General features: G+C 38.4%; 1 protein-coding gene across 7 annotated transcripts in view; it reads right to left on the bottom strand.

Annotated features, from left to right (window-relative positions):
• Window positions 1–14,640: 14,640 nt before the first annotated feature.
• Window positions 14,641–21,403, bottom strand: part of LOC100667540 (zinc finger protein OZF-like) — a 46,646-nt gene continuing 39,883 nt past the window's right edge. For all 7 annotated transcript variants that reach the window (XM_023540461.2, XM_023540464.2, XM_023540462.2 and 4 more), the window contains one exon: window positions 14,641–21,139. In XM_023540461.2, the coding sequence (XP_023396229.2) occupies window positions 19,597–21,139 (1,543 nt within the window). In that variant the 3' untranslated portion in view covers window positions 14,641–19,596. The remainder of the gene's footprint in view (window positions 21,140–21,403) is intronic.

Raw genomic sequence — 21,403 nt, 5'->3', positions numbered from 1 at the left:
AGAGGAGTGTATGAGACACCATCATGGAACCACCACCAGCTGTGAGACTAATGGCATGATGAAATAGCCAAGGGCGGGGAGGGGGAGGGTCAAGATAGTGGGTAAAAAGCTTAAAGCTATCACTGAATGGGGACCAAGGTTCTTTAATCTGTTTTTACATAGTACATTCACCTGCAGCCTTGTTTCGAATAATACTGACTCTTGAATATTGAAGGTGAGTTGTCTGGTAAAAAGTTCATCATTTTGATGGTTGTTTTCCCATGAATTTGTTTCATTAGTTTGTCTACTATATTTCTTGTATCGTGGACATTGAGTATAGAGCAGTTCTTTCTAATATAGAAGTAAAGCAAGCCACAGATGTAATTAAAAAAAAAATTAGTAGCCATATGTGATGGATTGAGTTGTGTTACTCAAAAATATCTCTCAACTTAGCTGGGCCATGAGTCCAGTGTTGTGTGATTGTCCACCATTTTGTCTTCTGGTGTGATTTTCCTGCGTGTTGTAAATCCTATCTCTATGATATTGATGAGATGGATTTTCAGCCATTATGTTGATGAGACCTACAAGGTTACATTCTATCTGAAGCCAATCTGTTTTGATATATAAAAGAAAGAAGTGAGCAGAGAGACATGGGGAACTCATACCACCTGAAATGAGCCAGGAGAAGAGCCTGTCCTTTGGACCCAGAGTCCCTGTGCCGAGAAGGTCCGAGACCAGGGGAAGATTGATGATAAGGACCTTCCTCCAAAGATGACAGAGAAAGCCTTCCTCTGGAACTGACACCTTGAATTTGGGCTTCTAGCCTACTAGATTGTGAGAGAATAAACTTCTGTTTCTTAAAGCCATCCACATGTGATATTTCTGTTATATAGCAGCACTAGATAACCAAGACACTATATTAGAAAATTAAAAGTGCAAAATGTGAAATTATTTTTCATGATATACGTTATTTAATAGAATGTATGAGGTTACTGCAAACACCATGGCTTGGGTTAGGCACAACTTAGTCTTCAAGGTGATATGAAATCTAAACAGTGATCAACAATTTCCAGTGAAAATTTTTCATCCAAATCAATATATAAATTTAATAAAATTAACAACTAAATTCATGTATATAAATTATTTATGAAATGTTTTACATCTCTTTCCTTTTGTACCAAATCTTCCAGAATCCAAAATTAGCAGATCTCGATGTGGATGAAAAATTTTCACTGGAAATTGTTAATCACTATTTAGATTTCATATCACCCTGAAGACTAAGTTGTGCCTAACCCAAGCTATGGTGTTTGCAGTAACCTCATATGCATGTGAAAGCTGGATGACGAATAAGGAAGACTGAAGAGTTGACACCTTTGAATTGTGGTGTTGGAGAGGAATACTGAATATACTATGCACTCCCAAAAAAATGAACAAATGTATCTTGGAAGAAGTACAACCAGAATGCTCCTTAGAAGCAAGGATGGCAAGACTATATCTCACATACTTTGGACACATTGTCAGGAGGGATCAGTCTCTGGAGAAGGACATCATGCTTGGTAGAGGGTCCGCGAAAAAGAGGAAGACCCTCAATGAGATGGACTGACACAGTGGCTCAACAATGGGCTTAAGTATAACAATGATTGTGAGGATGGCATGGGACCAGGCAGTGTTTTGTTCTATTGTACGTGGAGCCCTTATGAGTTGGAACTGACTCGATGGCATCTAACAACAATTTAGATTTCATAATATTTCCTGTTGAAAAAGTCAGTTTACAAACTGAGGTTATGCCATACATACGTTTCCAATAATTGAATCATTTATTGTTAAACTAAAATTAATGAAAATTACAAAAAATTAAGAATCCAGTTGCACTAGCTATATTTCATGTTCTCAATAGCTGCACTGGGCTATTAGTTACCAAGTTAGGTTGTGCAAGTCTAGAGAATTGAAATTTTATATGTGATATTTACTTCATATTGTATCCCAGTAGGGTGCACACACTGCAGGTTGTAAAACTATCACTGATGCTAGGCATCTGGTCAAATTGGTGGCTGCTGACCACTTTTTCTGTAAAGTCACATTCTTCTTTGTAGCCATCTGTAGATAATACTTTGGCATGTTTCCCAACAGCCTTTCATGCAATTAACATCCTTTGTTGATCTTGGCCTGAGTCATTTTTTACACTGGAGTGGTTACCAAATGGTGGCTTTTTCTCTCATTCTTTCTTCATTCTTTAACTGTCAGTCTTCTAAAAACAAGAGCTTTGCTTCCCGCTGCCCTCTATACTTTTTTTTTTTTTCTTCTCTTTGGAGTATCACAGCGTATTCTTGGAATTTTTTTTTTCATTCACTATAATTAATGGTTGTCATTTATTTTGATGCTTAAATTCTCCCAAATTTGGCCAAAGGTAGCCCTTTTAAGTTGCTTACTGTGTCTCTCTGACACAACCCTACTAGTCTTTGAATACAAAAGAAATCCCCAGATCACTTTGTTCCAGACCTAGAATTTACCATTTCTCAAAAACTTCCTGGTTCCTTTTATAAACCAAGGTCTGTGTGATACATGAGCTCAGTGCTACTGGAGCATAATTTAGTCTAGTTCTTTCAGTGAACATCTAGAATGTACGCATATCTTACATACTTTGGACACATTGTCAGGAGGGATCAGTCTCTGGACATACTCCTGACACAAATTTAATGTTTTTTTCTCATGTTGAAGAAAATTGTGCTGGGCAATGTTAAACAGGCAAGATAGATGTTATTCAGATTACTGCTAGAGAGAGAGAGAGAGAGCTTAGCGTAAGTCTGAGTTAAAATCCATACAGTGTGGTGAGAAGGGTTTTTTTATGAGTTGTAGGGGACGTGGGGCATTGGACATTTACTAACAGGAAGTTACAAAGCAAAAATAGGGCAGGAGTGTGTATTAGGCAAGGATTCTAATGGTTCTCAAAATGTTTGCTCAGGGCTCACTTCTCAGGTCAAAGAAACATTCATGGAGTAAGTGGGCAAATCTTTTCACTTTCTGTTATTTTATATTTGTATCTCTTATCTCTTTTAATAAAAACCTTGGTTTCTAGAAACATTAATGTATTATTTGCTTACCCTATGGAATGTAGTAATTTCAAGATCATAATACTATTACCGTTAGGATTGAATTGTGTCCCCCAGAAATATATGTATCAACTTGGCAAGGCAGTGATTCCCAGTATTATGTGATTGTCCACCATTTTGTCATCTGGTGTGACTTTCCTGTGTGTTGTAAATACTATCTGTATGATACTGATGAGGCGGGATTAGGGGCAGCTTTGTTAATGAGGCAGGACTCATGCTACAAGATTAGATCTTGTCTTGAACCAATCTCTTTTGAGATATAAAAGAGAGAAGAAAGCAGAGAAATATGGGGACCTCATACCACCAAGGAACAGGAACCAGAAGAGTGTGTCCTTTGGACCTGGGGTCCCTGCACAGAGAAGCTCCTAGGCTGGGTAAGATTGATGACAAGAACCTTCCTCCAGAGCCAACAGAGAGAGAAAGCCTTCCCCTGGAGCTGACACCCTGAATTCAGACTTTTAGCCTACTAGGCTGTGAGAATAAATTTCCCATTGTTAAAGCCATCCACTTGTGGTATTTCTGTTACAGCAGCACTAGATGATTAAGGACAATTACCAACTGAATACTTAGTAAAGTACTACATTTTCTTGTCTTTTTTCAGTTATTATCAGTTATACATTTATATTAAGGAAGTAATCGTAACAGTACTGAGCTCAACAACTTGCTTGAACTCAAACTCTCTTCTCTTCATGGTTATGTGATCAGTTTGATACTGTTATTTGCTTTTGAGTGGGCTCTAACTCATAGCGACCCTATGTACAACAGAATGAAACACTGGTCCTGTGCCATCCTCACAATCGCTGTTATCTTGAGGCCCATTGTTGCAGCCACTCTGTCAATCCATCTTGCTGAGGGGCTTTTACACTTTACCAAGCATGATGTCTTCCAGGGACTGATTTCTCCTGATAACATGTCGAAAGTACACGAGATGTAGTCTTGCCACCCTTGCTTCTAAGGAACATTCTGGTTGTACTTCTTCCAAGACAGATTTTGGCAGTCCATGCTATATTCAATGTTCTTCACCAAAACAATTCAAAGGTGACCTTAGGTATAATAAAATGAAATGTTTCCTGGTCCTGTGCCATCTTCATGATTGTTGTATGTTTGAGTAATGCCTTCCAACCTAGGGAGACTCATCTTACAGCACTGTATCAGACAATGTTTCTGATCCATAAGGTTTTCATTGGCTGAATTTTTGAAGTAGATTGCCTGGCCTTTTTCTTTGTCTTAGTCTAGAAGTTCCAATGAAATCTGTCCACTAGCAGTGACCCTGCTGACATTTGAAATTCTGGTGATAGAGCCTCCAGCATCATTTGTGTTGTTGTTGCTGTTAGGTTCCATCAGTCACTTCCAACTCATAACAACCCTATGTACAACAACCAGAAGGAAACATTCCCTGATCCTGTGTCATCCTCACAATTGTTGTTATGCCTCAGACCATCATTGCAGCCACTGTGTCAATCCATCTCTTGAGGGTCTTCCTCTTTTTCACTGACCCTATATTTTTTTAATATTCTACCAGGCATGATGGACTGGTCCCTCCTCATAACACGTCCAAGGTATGTGAGCATTCTGGCTGCATTTCTTCCAAGACTGACTTGTTCGTTCTTCTGGCAGTCCATTGTATGTTCATTATTCAAATGAATCCATTTTTCTTTAGTCTTTCTTATTCATTGTCCAACTTTCACATGCATGAGGTGATGGAAAATATCATGGCTTGGGTCAGGAGCACTTTAGTCCTTAAAGTGATATCTTTGCTTTCCAACACTTTAAAGAGGTCTTTTTTAGCAGATGTGCCCAATGCAATACTGTTTGATTTCTTGACTGCTGCTTCCATGTGTGTTGATTGTGGATCCAAGTAAAATGAAATCCTTGACAACTTCAGTGTTTTCTCCGTTTATCATGATGTTGCTCGTTGGTTCAGTTGTGAGGATTTTTGTTTTCTTTAGGTTGAGGTGTAATCCATACTGAAGGCTGTAGTCTTTGATTTTCATCTGTAAGTATATCAAGTCTTCTTTGCTTTCAGCAAGCAAGGTTGTGTCATCTACATATCACATTTCTGAGTCTCCCTCTAATCCTGAAGGCATGTTCTTCTTCACATAGCCCAGCTTTTTGGATTATTTGCTCAGCATATAGATTTAGTTAAGTATGGTGAAAGGATACAACCCTGACACACAACTTTCTGGGTTTTAAACCACGAAGTATCCCCTTGTTCTGTTTGAACAACTGCGTCTTGGTCTACGTCCAGGTTCTACATGAGCACAATTAAGTGTTCTGGAATTCCCATTCTTCGCAATGTTATCCATAGTTTGTTATGATCTACACAGTCGAATGCTGTTGCACAATCAATAAAACACAGGTAAACATCTGTCATGGATTGAATTGTGCCCCCCAAAATATCTGCCAACTTGGCTACGTCAAGATTCCCAGTATTGTATGATTGTCTACCATTTTGTCATCTGATGTGATTTCCCTATGTGTTGTAAATCCTATCATTATGCTGTAATGAGATGAATAAGTGGCAGTGATATTGATGAGATCTACAAGATTAGTGCCTTAAGCCAATCTCTTTTGAGGTATAAAAGAGGCAAGCAGAGAGACATGGGGACCTCACACCACCAAGAAAGCAGCGCTGGGAGCAAAGCACCTCCTTTGGATCTGAGGTTCCTGCACTGAGGACCAAGTGAAGACTGATGAAAAGGACCTTCCTCCAGAGCTGACAGAGACAGAAAGCCTTCCTTTGCAGCCGGCTCCCTGAATTCAGACTTTTAGCCTACTGGACTGTGAGAAGGTGAACTTCTTTTTGTTGAGGTCATCCACTTGTGGTATTTCTGTTATAGCAGCACTAGATGACTAAGACAATATCTTCTTGGTGTTCTCTGCTTTCAGCCAAGATCCATCTGACCTCAGCAATGATATCCCTGGTTCCACGTCCTCTTCTGAATCCAGCTTGAGTTTCTGGAAATTCCCTGTCATTGTACTGCTGCAACCATTTTTGGATTATCTTCAGCAAAATTTTACTTGCATGTGATATTAATGATACTGTTTGATAATTTCCACATTCTGTTGGATCACATTTCTTTCCAGTGGGCACAAATATGGATCTTCTCCAGTTGGTTGGCCAGGTAGCTGTCTTCCAAATTTCTGGACATAGATGAGTGAACACTTCCGGTGCTGCATCCATTTGTTGAAACATCTCAATTGGTATTCTGTCAATTCCCGGAGCCTTGTTTTTCACCAATGCCTTCAGTGCAGCTTGCAATTTTTCCTTCAACACCATCGGTTCTTGATCATATGCTACCTTCTGGAATGACTGAATGTTGACCAATTCTTTTTAGTACAGTGACTCTGTGTATTCCAACATCATAAAAAACATGAAAGTCACCACAGTACAATAAGCTGGCCAACAGTTGGTGGTAGTTTTATATGCTATTACACTTATTTCTGTTTACATTTAAATTTGCTTCAATTTTTAGTTAACACTATAAAAAAATTAAAAACTATATGAAAAGGTGTATTCAGTAGTATATTCAAGGACTACAGCCTTCCGTATGGATTGCACCTCAACATAAAGAAAACAAAAATCCTCACAACTGGACCAATGAGCAACATCATGATAAATGGAGAAAAGATTGAAGTTGTCAAGGATTTCATTTTACTTGGATCCACAATCAACACACACGGAAGCAGCAGTCAAGAAATCAAAAGACGCATTGCATTGGGTAAATCTGCTGCAAAAGACCTCTTTGAAGTGTTGAAGAGCAAAGATGTCACCTTGAAGACTAAGGTGTGCCTGACCCAAGCCATGGTATTTTCAGTCGCATCATATGCATGTGAAAGCTGGACAATGAATAAGGAAGAGCAAAGAAGGATTGATGCCTTTCAATTGTGTTGGTGAAGAATATTGAATATACCACGGACTGCCAAAAGAACGAACAAATCTGTCTTAGATGAACTACAACCAGAATGCTCCCTAGAAGGATGGTGAGACTGCGTCTCACATACTTTGGACAAGTTGTCAGGAGGGCTCAATCCCTGGAGAAGGACATCATGCTTGGGAAAGTACAGGGTCAGCGGAAAAGACGAAGACCGTCAACGAGGTGGATTGACACAGTGGCTCCAACAGTGAGCTCAAGCATATCAACGATTGTAAGGATGCTTCAGGACTGGGCAGTGTTTTTTTCTGTTGTGCATAGGGTCTCCATGAGTTGGAACCTAAGAACAACACGTTCAGTAGTCTGACTTCCTTTTTTATCACCTGTGCTCTGTTAATATCATTACCAGTTGCTAACCATTTCCATTTTAATACTGTCTTGTGTAACCCTGGTGGCATAGTGGTTAAGTGCTGGGGCTACTAACTGAAAGGTTGGCAGTTCGAATCCACCAGGCACTCCTTGGAAACTATGGGGCAGCTCTACTCTGTCCTTTAGAGACACGATGAGTCAGAATCAACTGGATGGCAACAGGTTTGGTTCTTGGGCTCTGATGTAACGTTTCAGTGTTTCTTGGAAATACCCCTGCCCCCAGAATAAGGAAATACATAAATATATGCTATTATCGTGTTATTTTCACATGAATATACTTTTTTTCACCACTTAATGATATATCCTAGAAATCAACCTGTATCTGTTCATAGTGATCTTCCTTATTCTTTTCTTCTGGCTACAGAGCCCTTCGTTAGTGGACATATGACAGTGTGTTCAACCAGTCTCCTCTGGATAGAAATTATGTTGTTACACCAGGAAAGAAATCTACTTTGACAAAATCATGTTTTGTTATCTCATTGCAATGAGGGAGACTGAATAACAGAGGAAAAACGAGTATGTCAATGAAAACAAAAGGTAGGGGTATTGGATTCTAAGGAAGTGTGGAGCTTACATGAAATTTTAAGAAAGCAGTGTTTTGATATCAATGTTTTGTACTGTGTAACTGGGGTGACATCAGGTCTGGACTGCAAATGATCCTAGGCCCTGTTTCCTTGGAAACAATGATATTAAGCTAGATGTAGAATGTTTTGTATAAAAAACCAAACCTGTTGCGGTGGAGTTGATTCTGACTCATAGCGACCCTACAGGGCAGAGTAGAACTGCCTCATATAGTTTCCAAGGATTCCGTGCATTCGAACCTCTGACTTTTTGGTTAGCAGCCGTAACTCCTAACCACTATGCTACCAGGGTTTCCAAATGTTGTGTATAGAAACCCTTTATTTGAAGCTCAGCACCTGGGTTGTAAACCGAGGCTATGTCAAAAGTAGGATATTTCATTCTTCCTGTTCATTCTTCATTCCAAACAGCAAATTCCTCAAAGTCTCTGATTAGAGAACATTTCTCAGTAAGAAAATAGTAACTCAAAGAAGTGGTCATTAGAACTACTTTGTGCCTTTAGGAGAAATAACAGCTTCATGGTGGTAACTGTGTGACTGTCTTTTTCAGTGTTCATTATTTGTTTCAGGAATGGCTGGGCAGATTTTTACTTTTTCAGTGCAAGCCAAATTTTACTTTTTTTTGTTTTTTACTGTCTTTGTCTATTATAAGTTTGTAGTGAAAACCTTTACCATATGTGGTTTTATATTTTTAAATGTTTTTGTTTACATTAATTTGCATGCAAAAAAATAACACTGCTTTTGTATTTGGTTTGATGTTTTTTTGTTGTTTTTATGTGTACCATGTTTCCATCCAGTCTTCCCCACTGTAAAGTTAACTATTTTACTCTTTGTAATTACTAAGTTTCTCATATGGAGATACTTATAAGACTGTGCAAATACTGTTTTTCATTGTACTTTTGCCTAATTTTAGTATCCATTGTTAATTATTACCTGTAATAATTACTACCGCAGTGTTTACCTAATGGTGATTTTCTGTTGCAATCAATCTTTCTGTATTTATTATTTAGAATCCTACTATAAGGAATAGCTTTCTCTTAGTCTCCCCCACCTTTATTTATTAAATTGTTCATAGTATAGGCTATATGCTTACTAAAAATGTCCCAGATTTGGTTATAAGAATCTCCATTACGTAGGTTCCTGTATTTCTTGACATGTCCTTATCATTTTTTCAACATTAACTTCTGGTAGTGTTTTAGGCTTATCAGGGTGGGCCCTTGATATCAGACTGACCTCTGGGGGGGGGGGATGGGAGAGTGAAGAATTAGTTCAACCACAGAGGCAGTCATTCAATCATGCCTATGTAATAAATGCTGTAGACATTAAAACTCAGGTGAGCTTCCCTGGCTAGCAATATGGCATATGTATGGTCACCATCAATTCAAAGAGGGTAATGCTGACCAAGGACAAAGGAAGCTGGTCATTTGAAACCCTCCCAGACTTTGTCCTATGGTTTGTTCTCTTCCTTCAGTTAATTTTGACCTTTATCCTTCCTCTCTAAGAAATCATAACCATCTCAGGGAACATCTAACTCAATTGGCATAACATAGCTTATAAAGAAAACGTTCTCTGTTCTACTTTGGCGAGTAGAATCTGGGGTCTTAAAAGCCTGTGAGTGGCCATCTAGGATACTCCACTGGTCTCACCCCTTCGGGAGCAAGGAAGAATGAAGAAAACTAAACATGCAAGGGAAAGATTAGTCCAAAGGACTAATGGATCACATCTACGATGGTCTTCACCAGACTGAGCCCAGTAAAACCATGGTGCCTGGCTACCATCACTGACTGCTGTAACAGGGATAACAATAGATGGTCCCAGACAGAGCTGGAGAAAAATGTAGAACAAAATTCTAACTCAAAAAGAAAGACCAGACTTGCTGGCCTGACCAAGACTGGGGAAACTCTGAGAGTATGGCCCCCAAACACACTTTCAGCTCAGTAATAAAGTTACTCCTGAGGTTCACCCTCCAGCCAGAGTGCACAGGCCCATAAAACAAAACAAGACTAAAGGGGCATACCAGCCCTGGGGCAAGGACTAGAAGGCAGGAGGGGACATGGAAGCTGGTACTGGGAACCCAAGGTGAGGAGAGTGTTGACATGTCGTGGGGTTGTTAATCAATGTCATAAAACAATATGTGTACTGTTTAATGAGAAACTAGTTTCTTCTGTAAACCTTCACCTAAAGTAAAAGAAACCATAACCATATCTTTCAGTGAGTTCTGTGAGTCTTTCTAGCAAATTACGAAAACTGTGAGTGATTTCCACAACCCCCAAACTTGCGGTTGGTGTCAGAAGTGAGGGCACTCTTCAGGACTATGCTGTCTTTATAGCTGGACTCTGTATCTTTTCAGCTGGTGTCAGAATTCTTGAGAAGATTGGCAGTGGGGAGAACTGTGGTGTTAAACCTCACAGCTTGGCTAACTCTGGGTAAAATGAAATTTACAAAATTGTAAGCAGGCTTTTCTTTATTTAATCCTACAGCCCATATATGTATATATATACACACACATAAATATATATACACACACATAAATATATGTACACACATATATATATACATGTACACACACACATTAAATAAGTTGGCGGGGAACAGACTTTTGGATAGTAGTTGCACACAAAGGGAACATGGTTCATTTTACCTTTCTGAGCTTCTGAAAAATCTCAGAATTTAGCCAAAAATCAGGTCCAAGATGACATTTAGTCATCCTTTTTTGCATGGTGTATGAGAAAGAATACTAGACGTTGTATCCCCAGATCTGATTTCAATTTCCAACTTTACCCTTTATTATTGATTTTGGAAATAATGTGTAATTTAAGTTTTCTCATAGGTACCATACTGGGATACTGTTAAGTAAGAAAATGTATGTTACAGACACTTCATACTTACTCAGTATTTAATACATTTGTTTTCTATATTTTTATTCTTTTCAGGATGAGCACAAATGCTAAGTAAGCCACTTTTAGTCATGACTGATGGGGCTGGACATGACCAGAAAGTAATAGATTACGAAGAACTTTGAAAACTATGAAGTACGATACAAATGTATGGCATTAGTTATTTTGAAACATGTTCATAAATGTTTTCTGTCTCCAAAAGACTTCGAAGCGTTTTACACAAGCAATGCTTTTGGTTGTTTCAGATGTCTATGGTTTATTGACATCAGTCATGGAGCCACAGGGCACATATTTTGAGATATTTGTCACTTGTGTGACTCAGAGAACAAGCCACAGCCAATTACAAGTTTTTCTGACACTCTCCATGTAGACCTGACACATATTCCCTCAACTGTGTATGTACCCAAAAAGCAATAAATCATCTGGTGGTGCAAAAATCTCAATGCTATTTTTACAGCAAACATTAAGCAGGTACTTACCATGAGCCAAGTATCAATGCCTTGGAGCTGGACCACTAGAAATGCACCCATAGTTGAACAAAGTGGGTTTATAATTCTTTAAAGGGAATGCACAAGAAGGGGAACAGTGGAGTGTCTTACTATGAAGGTGTTAGAAAAGAACCTATTCTAGGATTTTGGGTTGTGTTAAGTGATTGTGTGAAAGGTTTCAGCTGCTAATCAGTTCGAATCCACCAGCCTCTCCTTGGAAACCCTATGGGGCAGTTCTAGTCTGTCCTATATGGACATCATGAGTCAGAATCTACTCAACAGCAATGGGTTATGGAAGTTTGTTTTGGATTGGATGTTATCAGGAAGTGGGGGTATCACAATAAACCCTGTTTTTTATGGAGAGGCCAGACTAGACTGTAAAGGCTAAGGTTGTAATTGGCAAAGAGGCTGCAGTCAGTCACATTAATCAGAAGAGGGAGCATTTATTATGCCGTGTCTTGGATAATATTCATACTTTGTGTTCAGACATGATTGCGAGTCACCTAATTTTTGTCTTGATCCACTGGAGTCACAGAGTGGACTTGTCTGATGTTGACATCCTGTGGAATTGTTTATGTTCAAGAGATGAATGTAGCTGTGAGAATCTAGTTGCCAGGCCAGTTTGCAGCAACACCAAGACCTAGCTGACAGTCCCAGGAGGTACATGTGGATGCAATCTAAGTCCTTCAGCAACAGTCTGTTTATAAAATTAATTCATTTACTCCTTCAAACACAATTTTATTGTCTACTACATACCAGGTGTACCAGGCATGGAGATAAAAAGATACCTGAGATCCAGTTGTGCCCCTGAAGAGATCAGGGGCGGTGGTGGAGACAGGAGCCAATTCAATGTGATAAGTTCTTTAACAGAGATGTGAGAAAAGTATCACAGGATGGTCTAACTACCTAAGGAAAATATGGGATGTTTTACAGAGAAAATGGCATCAGAGTTGGTTCTTGAAGGGTGAGATTGCCATGAGGATGGGACTGCTGGAGGGGCATCCTAAGTGAAAGGAAGAGAGTGACAAGGTCAGGGAGTGCTGACAGTAGTGCGGTCTGGGTAGGATTGCAGATGTAGTAAATTAAACATGAATGCTTTGTTAAATTTAAATTTCTGATAAACAACAAATAGTTATTAGTATAAGCCTATCCCATTGTCATAGAAAACTTAGATACTGGTTTAGAGTAAAACCAAGAGGTTTATTACGGATTTAAAGAATGATGTGAATTGGGAACTATGCTGACTATCAAAATAAAACCATGGAATTTGAGGTACAGTAATTACACATTTTATAGGGCTCAGACAAAGAACAGGGCTTACAGTATTTTGATTAGTTAGTCTTTGGTTGAGGTCACAAGAATGGGTTAGGAGATGGGAAATGGGCTTCTATTGGATAATTGGGTACGGAGGCTTACAGTGATTGATTTCAGAGACTAATTATAGAGGTTTTCTATCATAGTTACGCATCCTTCAGGAGAGGTCATAAAAACATCACTGGTTGATGTTAAACAGCTCTAACCAGATGTCTCAGGGTTTTTGATAACTATTTGGTACCAGTACTTCATTTCCCAGAAACAGCTTGTTAAAACAAAACTCTTAAGTTGTCTGGGAAACTAGATAAAGCTAGCTCCAGGGCCCTTTCAAAACAATTCATTACATCCTTGTCATAAAGAAATATTTCTTAGGCCCACTTTACACAAAAAGACACCTGTGTCAAGATTCCCTTCCTTAGAGTGTATTTCTTTTATATCCTGCCATGACTGCAGAGTGAAATTCCCTCAGTTCCCATGGCTACTAGCAATTAAGGAGCTGAACTGCAGGAACCTGTGAAAAGTCTGGGTTGACCCTACTGAGAGTAGCTAGGCAAATAAAGAGTCCCAGGCAGGATGTAAAAAGACCAGTTTAATTCAGCAAAAACTGAGTTTAACTCAATCATTTAGTCTGGTCAAAAAGGCATCATGAACTTCTTTACAATTCCCTCCTTTTAATCAGGGACTTCACTAAGCATCCTCTGATCAATTCGAGAAAATTCTTTTGCATGGATTTAGTTTTAATTGCCATTAGTTATGCTGTTCCTGATGGCTGCCTGAACCAGCAAGCATTTAAATCTTACCTTCCTATAGGGGAGTTCTCATCTTCAAGGCAAGATGGTCTCATGTCACCCACAAAGGAGTAACTCATCTTCTGCAAGGTGTTTCTAGCTGTTAGGTAGCTTTGGTTTTTCTTCTTCATGCTATTGTAAAGCACTTAAGGTGGTTAGGAGGCTACTTAGTGGCTCAGAGAGCCTAGTGAAATTACCATATGGGTGAACTAAACCCCGATTCATCCAATTCATTACAGGTGGTCATTGTTTCCACATACATTAGCCTAGGCATGGGCATTAGGTTGTTTCTCTGGGTCAAGGCATTGGTGGTTACTTTTAGACAACATTTAATAGCATTAATTACAATGACTGTTAACATTAAACACATGGTACTGGAAAACAGGATGAATCTAACCCAGGCACCCACTTCATTGGGCAGCCAGCTGAACATATTAGAGAAGGAAAAACCAAAACTTGGTTTGTTTGGGAATGTGTAAATAGGTGACTTTTTGGTGCATTTTTGCAATTTTACGTTCTATTTCCTCTGAAGTATTAATCCAGGTATGGCATGAAGTAATAGCTATAGTATAGGCTTCTCTTTGTTGACTTAACAAGAAATCTAGAAAAATTCTATTTTTCAAGACAACTTTATCCAGCAAATTTAATTTTTTTTCTTTGAACAGTTATAGTATCAGCCATACTAGCAGCTATTTGTTTTACTGTGTCTGAGATATTTCTAAAAGCAAGTTTCAAATCTGTAACACTTCACAATGGAATGAATGCTTTAAAAAGGAAAACTTAGCTTCTGGGTTTTCTGTAACAGGGTTATATCTATAGCTTTGGCCCCTCTTGTCTCTTTTCAACAAATTTAGAGAGTTAGTCTAATGTAGACTTTTATTATAAGAATGGATGTCTAAAGGTACTGCTACGTGGCTTGAAGTACATCGGCACGTTATATTCTAGCCATCCAAACAGGAGAGAGTCCAGGTATGGTACTTATTATCTGGGTTTGAATTGGCAATGCTGGGGTATCCTGATCCTCCATTAAAAAATACGTATCCACAGGGGGCACATACTATGTTGGTCCCAGTATTTTACCTGGGAGAAGGATGGTTGGACTTATTTGTTCAAGCCAATTGTCAGGGAGTTGTCACAAATAGACAGTTGTCTTAACTTTAGCTAATTTCACATTTGAACATAGAGAGGTTTTTTTTTTTTTGTTTTTTTTCTTCCTGTAGGCATATTGTTAAACTTTCTGAAAAAGCCATGTTTTAAAATCTGGGCGGGGCAGTATACAAAATTAAACGTTCACTGGAGAAGTTAGCTGTTCTTAAATAGGCCTACTGCCAGCAAGAGATTTATACTGGAGGAAAGAAAATACACAATCTACCACAAATATTATCCTTTTAAAGAGTAACTGTTAAATTCTAAACTTTCACCTTAAAATCTATTAAATAATGAATTATTTTAGACCTTAAAAGTTAGTCATCTTAAAAGTAATGACCTATAAAAGTTACTTAAGCAGTTAGCTCTGTTTCTAGAGAAATAGAGTTATATGTGACAAATAATGTTAATTTTTATCCTTTTGAGGAAAAATATTTGGTTTCCTTACAAAGTATGACATTCCCTGTATTAAGAAAAATATAACTAAATATGATAAAATAGTACTTCTGTATGGATGTGAAACTTGTAGCAAAATGAAATAGCCAAGAACAATTTCCTGTGTAGATATTATAGCATCTTTGCAAAATAATCTATTATTGAAAGATCTGAGTAATGTTAAAACCAGATGACTTACAAAAAAATCTAGCTTTAATTATTTATTTGCCTTTTAGGAACGTTACATTTAAATGCAATACCTGTTGGCCTTGTTGATTCTGACTCATAGCAACTCTATATTGCATTAGACTTTAGTTTTGTTTGGAAACCCTGGTGGCGTAGTAGTTAAGTGCTACAGCTGCTAACCAAAGGGTCGGCAGTTTGAATCTGCCAGACCCTTCTTGGAAACTCTATGGGGCAGTTCTACTCTGTCCTATAGGGTCACTATGAGTCGGAATCGACTCGGTGGCACTGGGTTTGGTTTTCGGTTTTAGTTTTCTTTAGTACCTACGATTAAAAAAAATATGTTAATAGCTTATATTTACTTAAGAAAAGCTTCATAATGTAAAAGTATTAATTAAAAATAATATAATAAGGCAACTTCAAAGGCTATAAGCGTTAGGCAGGGGGTAACAACATCTAGCAAAGACATTAAAAAATTAACAATGTAAAGGGAAATTTCTTGATTTAGAGAAAAGGGAATTTAAATGCAATCCTGTAAGAATTACCTATACCAGTAGGAACAGGAACCCAAAGACTTTAATAGCCTGCATATGCATGGCAAAGAAAGTACTGGACATAAATCAGAAAGCAACACATGGCAAAGTACTAATTTACTAATTCCAGTTGAAAAAATAATGTTATTTTAAAATCTCTAAGTATCAGACAAAGAGCAGCTACTTCAGGGATTTCCACAGACTATACCTTACTAAGGAAGAATTTCAACTTGTGGAAGAATAATCAAGATAAATAAGAAAGTAAAGATTATAAAGCGTAGTCCAAAAAATCTCATTTGCCTGCACGAAATCTCATTCCATGGTCTTGGGTAGAGCTGTCTGCTTCTGTCATGGTAGTCTCCTTCAGTTTATTAGGGTAGGTGAATTTATGTTTGAGTCATTTTGATGGCTGGACAATCCAAACAGGAACTACAGTCTTCTTTAAGTGGGAGGGGTATATGCAAGTCTTAACTCCCTGTAATTTAGCAGCACAAAGATTCGTAAGGAAAACTATGTACAGTCTTTTCCAATGAGACTCTAGGGAATCTTTTAGCTAATGTCCTTTTTTAGTATACATAGTCCTCTGGAAAAATATCAGACAGATTTTGGGTTTTTGACTTTGGTTGTTAGGCTTCTTCAACATGTGAAAGTATTCCTTAGAGTGTTGGATTAAGGACTGACAATATTTAACAATATTAAAGTCGGTATAAGCAACATAAAAGAGGGTCATGTGGTTTAGAAGAATTACTTTTTATCAGGGTCATTTCAGTATTATTTCCTGGAGTTCATAGGTGGCATTATCTAAACCATTATAGCATCTTTTAATCTATATTCTGTAACCAGCATAATAAGACTAGTTATTGAAATAACTGATTTTTACACTAAAATAGGGAAAGGGAAATAATTTTTTTTAATGTTTAAAAATTAGAACATTGAACATCAGTAATATTTTCATAAAAACCTGTGGTAATTCTTTTAGTTTACTCAGTCTCATGTACCTAATCTTGGTTCCATGTTATCCTAGGTTAGCAGCAACCTGAAGAACATAAGTTTCTACACGACTCCTAAAAATCCCTCTTCAGTCCAACAGCATCCATGTCTGAAATACTATAGTCCTTTTTATAAGTTTATATAGTCTATTTTATGTTGAACCATCATGTTCAAATGTTCTCAGCAAGTCAGCAAAGTAAAACTTATCCATAGATGACAAAACTTAACAAGGCCACAATTATAATACCACTTCTTAAAAGCTATAGATACAAACAGAAAGTAGCCTAACAACGTAACCTCTCGACCATGGCTGATTGTTGGCAATTCTGGGAGACTGATGTGGTCAACATCAGTAGCTGGCATGAGATACGACACCGCTGAGGTAGGCACATCAGGTGGAGCGGCAGTCGCCAGTCTAGTTCAGCCCAGTAATTAATCGCAGCCTCAGCTCCTGGCACTCCCGGAACTAGAGGATTACCAAAAGTAGGATTCTGTCTCAAAATGCAGGCTCTGGGCCTGTGCTGGACAGAAGTTTCATTACTGCTAGGTCATGCTGTGGGTCCATGAGGAGCCCTCCTTTCGTGCAAACCCTGCTTTTCACAGCACCTCTTATGTGGGGCATTTTTGTGAGATGGTGAGAATTTGGGTTAAAACTTCCTGAGCAGTTTTCTCATCAATAAACCAGGGACCATAACAACTGTGGAGGACAAATGACAGAAGTAATGAAAAAAAACCTCAGTATAGCACTACACATACAATATAATTGATATTCTCTAAATAAACTCTGGAAATCCTGGTGGCATAATGGTTAAGAGGTTGGCTGCTAACCAAAAGGCCCGGAGTTCAAATCCACCAGGCACTCCCTGGAAACTCTATGGGGCAGTTCTACTCAGTCCTATAGCGTTGCTATGAGTGTGAATCAACTCAAAGGCAATGGGTTTGGTTTTTCAAGCAAACACAGCTTTGCATACAAAGAAGACTAAAAGGAATTACCCAAAACAGCATAAGTAGTGGGATATTGAGTGATTTTTCAGTTTTCCTTATAATTTCCCACTGAAATCAAATATTCTACAAAGAGAACATACTGCATTATAATGTGAAAAACTATAAAAACTTTAGAAATATAGTTGATAAAAAGAAAACACATTTCAAGGCAGCAAAGGGTGATGAAATTTTATAATAATCTGTATGTAAGAGAACCAAAATAACATTTTGATACTCATCCAAAGTCATGTGATACCACCAAAAGGTCACTTGGCTTACAGTCAGAGTCTCTGCATGTGAGGTCTCATAGGGGTCCTAACAGAAGAGACAGTGAAAAATTCCCTCATCTTTTACATTCATAGAATCAATCCACAGTTTAATATCTCACATGTTTTCTAAGAATTCCAAAACATTTGTAGATGTTTCCATATTCTTTACATATACATGATTTTTCAGAAGTTTTTCTCACATATTTCTCGGTGTTGTTAGGTGCCATCGAGTCGGTTCCAACTTATAGTGACCCTATGTACAACAGAACAAAACACTGCCTAGTCCTGTACCATCCTCACAATTGTTGTTATGCTTGAGCCCACTGTTTCAGCCACTGAGTCAATCCATCTCATTGAGGGTCTCCCTCTTTTTTGCTCACCCTCTACTTTACCTAGCATGATGTCCATCTCCAGGTATTGGCCCCTCCTAATAACATGTCCAAAGGAAGTGAGAGGAAGTCTAGTCATCCTTTCTTCTAATGAGCATTCTGGCTGTACTTCTTCCAACACAGATTTGTTTATTCTTCTAGCAGCCGATAGCAAATTCAATACTCTTTGTCAACACCATAGTTCGAAGGTGTCAATTCTTCTTCCGTCTTCCTTACTCACTGTCCATCTTTCGCATACATATGAGACGACTGAAAACACCATGGCTCGGGTCAGGTGAACCTTAGTCCTTAAAATGACATCTTTGCTTTTCAACACTTTAAAGAGATCTTCTGCTGATTTGCCCAATGCAATGCGTCATTTGATTTCTTGATTGCTGCTTCATGAGTGCTGACTGTAGATCCAAGTAAAATGAAATCCTTGACAACTCACGTATTTAGCAGAAGTAATTAGTGAATACTTTTCCATATGCATGAATCCTCACATCTTGGAGAGTACAAGGGGAAAAGCAAAAAAACTTTTCCATATCACATTCTTTACACTACATGGTTTTTCTCCCATGTGTCCTCCTTCAAGTTTTTTAAAGGCATTACCAAAACCTTTCCAACCTTACTTATACATATGTTGTTTCTGAAAACCCTGGTGGCATAGTGGTTAAGTGCTATGGCTGCTAACCAAAGGGTCGGCAGTTCGAATCTGCCAGGGGCTCCTTGGAAACTCTATGGGGCAGTTCCACTCTGTCCCACAGGGTTGCTATGAGTTGGAATCGACTCGATGGCACTGGGTTTGGTTTTTGGTATATTGTTTCTAGGGTACCTTCTCACATTACCAAAGGGTGAACGAAAACCGAAGAGTTCCCCTCATTCTTTAAGTACATAAGGCCTTTCTCCACTACGAGTTCTTACAATTTTACTGAGGAATGAGGAATAACTAAAGGCTTTCTCACATTCCTTACATTCATAACGCTTCTATCCACTGTAAGCCCTGTTTAGTGAAGCATGAGGAATAACTAGATTTTACACATTCTTTACATACATAAATTTCTTGCCATTAAGACTTCTTTTGAAATTCTTGAGGTAAGAAGAAATAACAAAGACTTTCCCACATTCCTTACATTCATAAGGCTTCTCTCCCCTGTTAACTATTCTTATATGGTTAGTGAGATATGAGGACTAAGGCGTTCTGTAATTCTTTATACCAATAAGGCCTCTCTATACTATGAACTCATCTATGCTTAGTGAGCGATGAGGACCAACTAAAGGCTTTCCCATATTCCTATCATAAAGCCTATTTCCATTGTGAGTTCTAGCATGTTTATGGAGGGATGAAGAAGAACTAAAGGCTTTCCCACATGCCTGACATTCATAAGGTCTCTCTCCACTGTGAGTTCTTCTATGTCTAGTGAGGGATGAGTAATCACTAAAGGATTTCCCACATTCCTTACATGCATAAGGCCTGTCTCCACTGTGCGTTCTTATATGGCTAGTGAGATGTGAAGACTGACTAAAGGTTTTCCCACATTCCTTACATTTATATGGCCTGTCTCCATTGTGCGTTCTTATATGGCTAGTGAGGTGTGAAGACTGACTAAAGGTTTTCCCACATTCCTTACATTCATAAGGTCTGTCTCCACTGTGAGTTCTGATATGGCTAATGAGGTGTGAGGACTGACTAAAAGCTTTCCCACATATCTTACATTCATAAGGCCGGTCTCCACTGTGAGCTCTTTGATGTCTAGTGAGTTGTGAACACTGACTAAAGGCTTTCCCACATTCCTTACATTCATAAGGCTTCTCTCCACTGTGAGAACTTATGTGTCTACTGAGATATGAAACCTGACTAAAGGTTTTCCCACATTCTTTACATTCGTAAGGCCTCTCTCCACTGTGAGTTCTTATATGTTTACGGAAGGATGAGGAAGAACTAAATGCTTTCCCACATTCTTTACATTCATAAGGCCTCTCTCCACTGTGAGTTCGTATATGTGTTGCGAGGAATGAGGAACGAGTAAAGGCTTTCCCACATTCCTTACATTCATAAGGCCTCTCTCCACTGTGAGTTCGTATATGTGTAGCAAGGAATGAGGAACGACTAAAGGCTTTCCCACATTCCTTACATTCATAAGGCCTCTCTCCACTGTGAGTTCTTATATGTCTAGTGAGGTTTGAGAGATAGCTAAAAGCTTTCCTACAGTCCTTACACTCATAAGGCTTCTCTCCACTGTGAACTCTTATGTGTCTAGTGAGATCTGAAACCTGACTAAATGCTTTCCCACACTCCTTACATTCGTAAGGCCTCTCTCCACTGTGAGCTCTGACATGTTTATTGAAGGATGAGGAAGAACTAAAGGCTTTCCCACATTCCTTACATTCATAAGGCTTCTCTCCATTGAGAGTTCTTATATGTTCAGTGAGGAGTGAGGAACAACTACAGGGTTTCCCATAATCCTTACATTTACAAGGTTTCTCTCTTACGAAAGGTTTTAGGTAAGAGGGACAACTGCAGTCTTCTTCACGTTCATTACAATGATAAGGTTTGTATCCAGTGTGAGATCCAATGTGATGCTCAAACGATGAATGATCCATGATAACTTTTCCACACTCAAGGCACTCAGAAGGACTTAGTCCAGCATGAGTTCTTTTGAGGCTAGCAAGATTTCCAATCCAGCTGGAAGTTGTTCTACACTGATTTACTTCTCTACTTTTCTTTACTCTACCTTCTTTACTTTCATGGAGGTTCTCTACTGTAACTATTCTGTAAAAAACAGGAAACATGTTGTTAGAATTAAATCTGTTACCATTTCACAATGACCATACAGAGTGAATATATGTTTTCTGCCATGTGTTGTCTCATATTGTTGTATAGGCTGAATCATCTCACAGAGGGGGTTAACATTATTGTCATAATATTTCTAAACAGAGCTTTCTGATAATTATGTACAACTGAAATATGTTCCAAATACTCAATTATCTGATTCACATTTATGGAAATACTGTGTTGTGAAAATTACGTGAACAC

This window comes from Loxodonta africana, chromosome 3 (genome assembly GCF_030014295.1).
Source record: "Loxodonta africana isolate mLoxAfr1 chromosome 3, mLoxAfr1.hap2, whole genome shotgun sequence".
NCBI classification, from domain to species: domain Eukaryota; kingdom Metazoa; phylum Chordata; class Mammalia; order Proboscidea; family Elephantidae; genus Loxodonta; species Loxodonta africana.
Note: the sequence above shows the minus strand (reverse complement) of the source record. Positions and strands in the feature narration are given on the sequence as shown.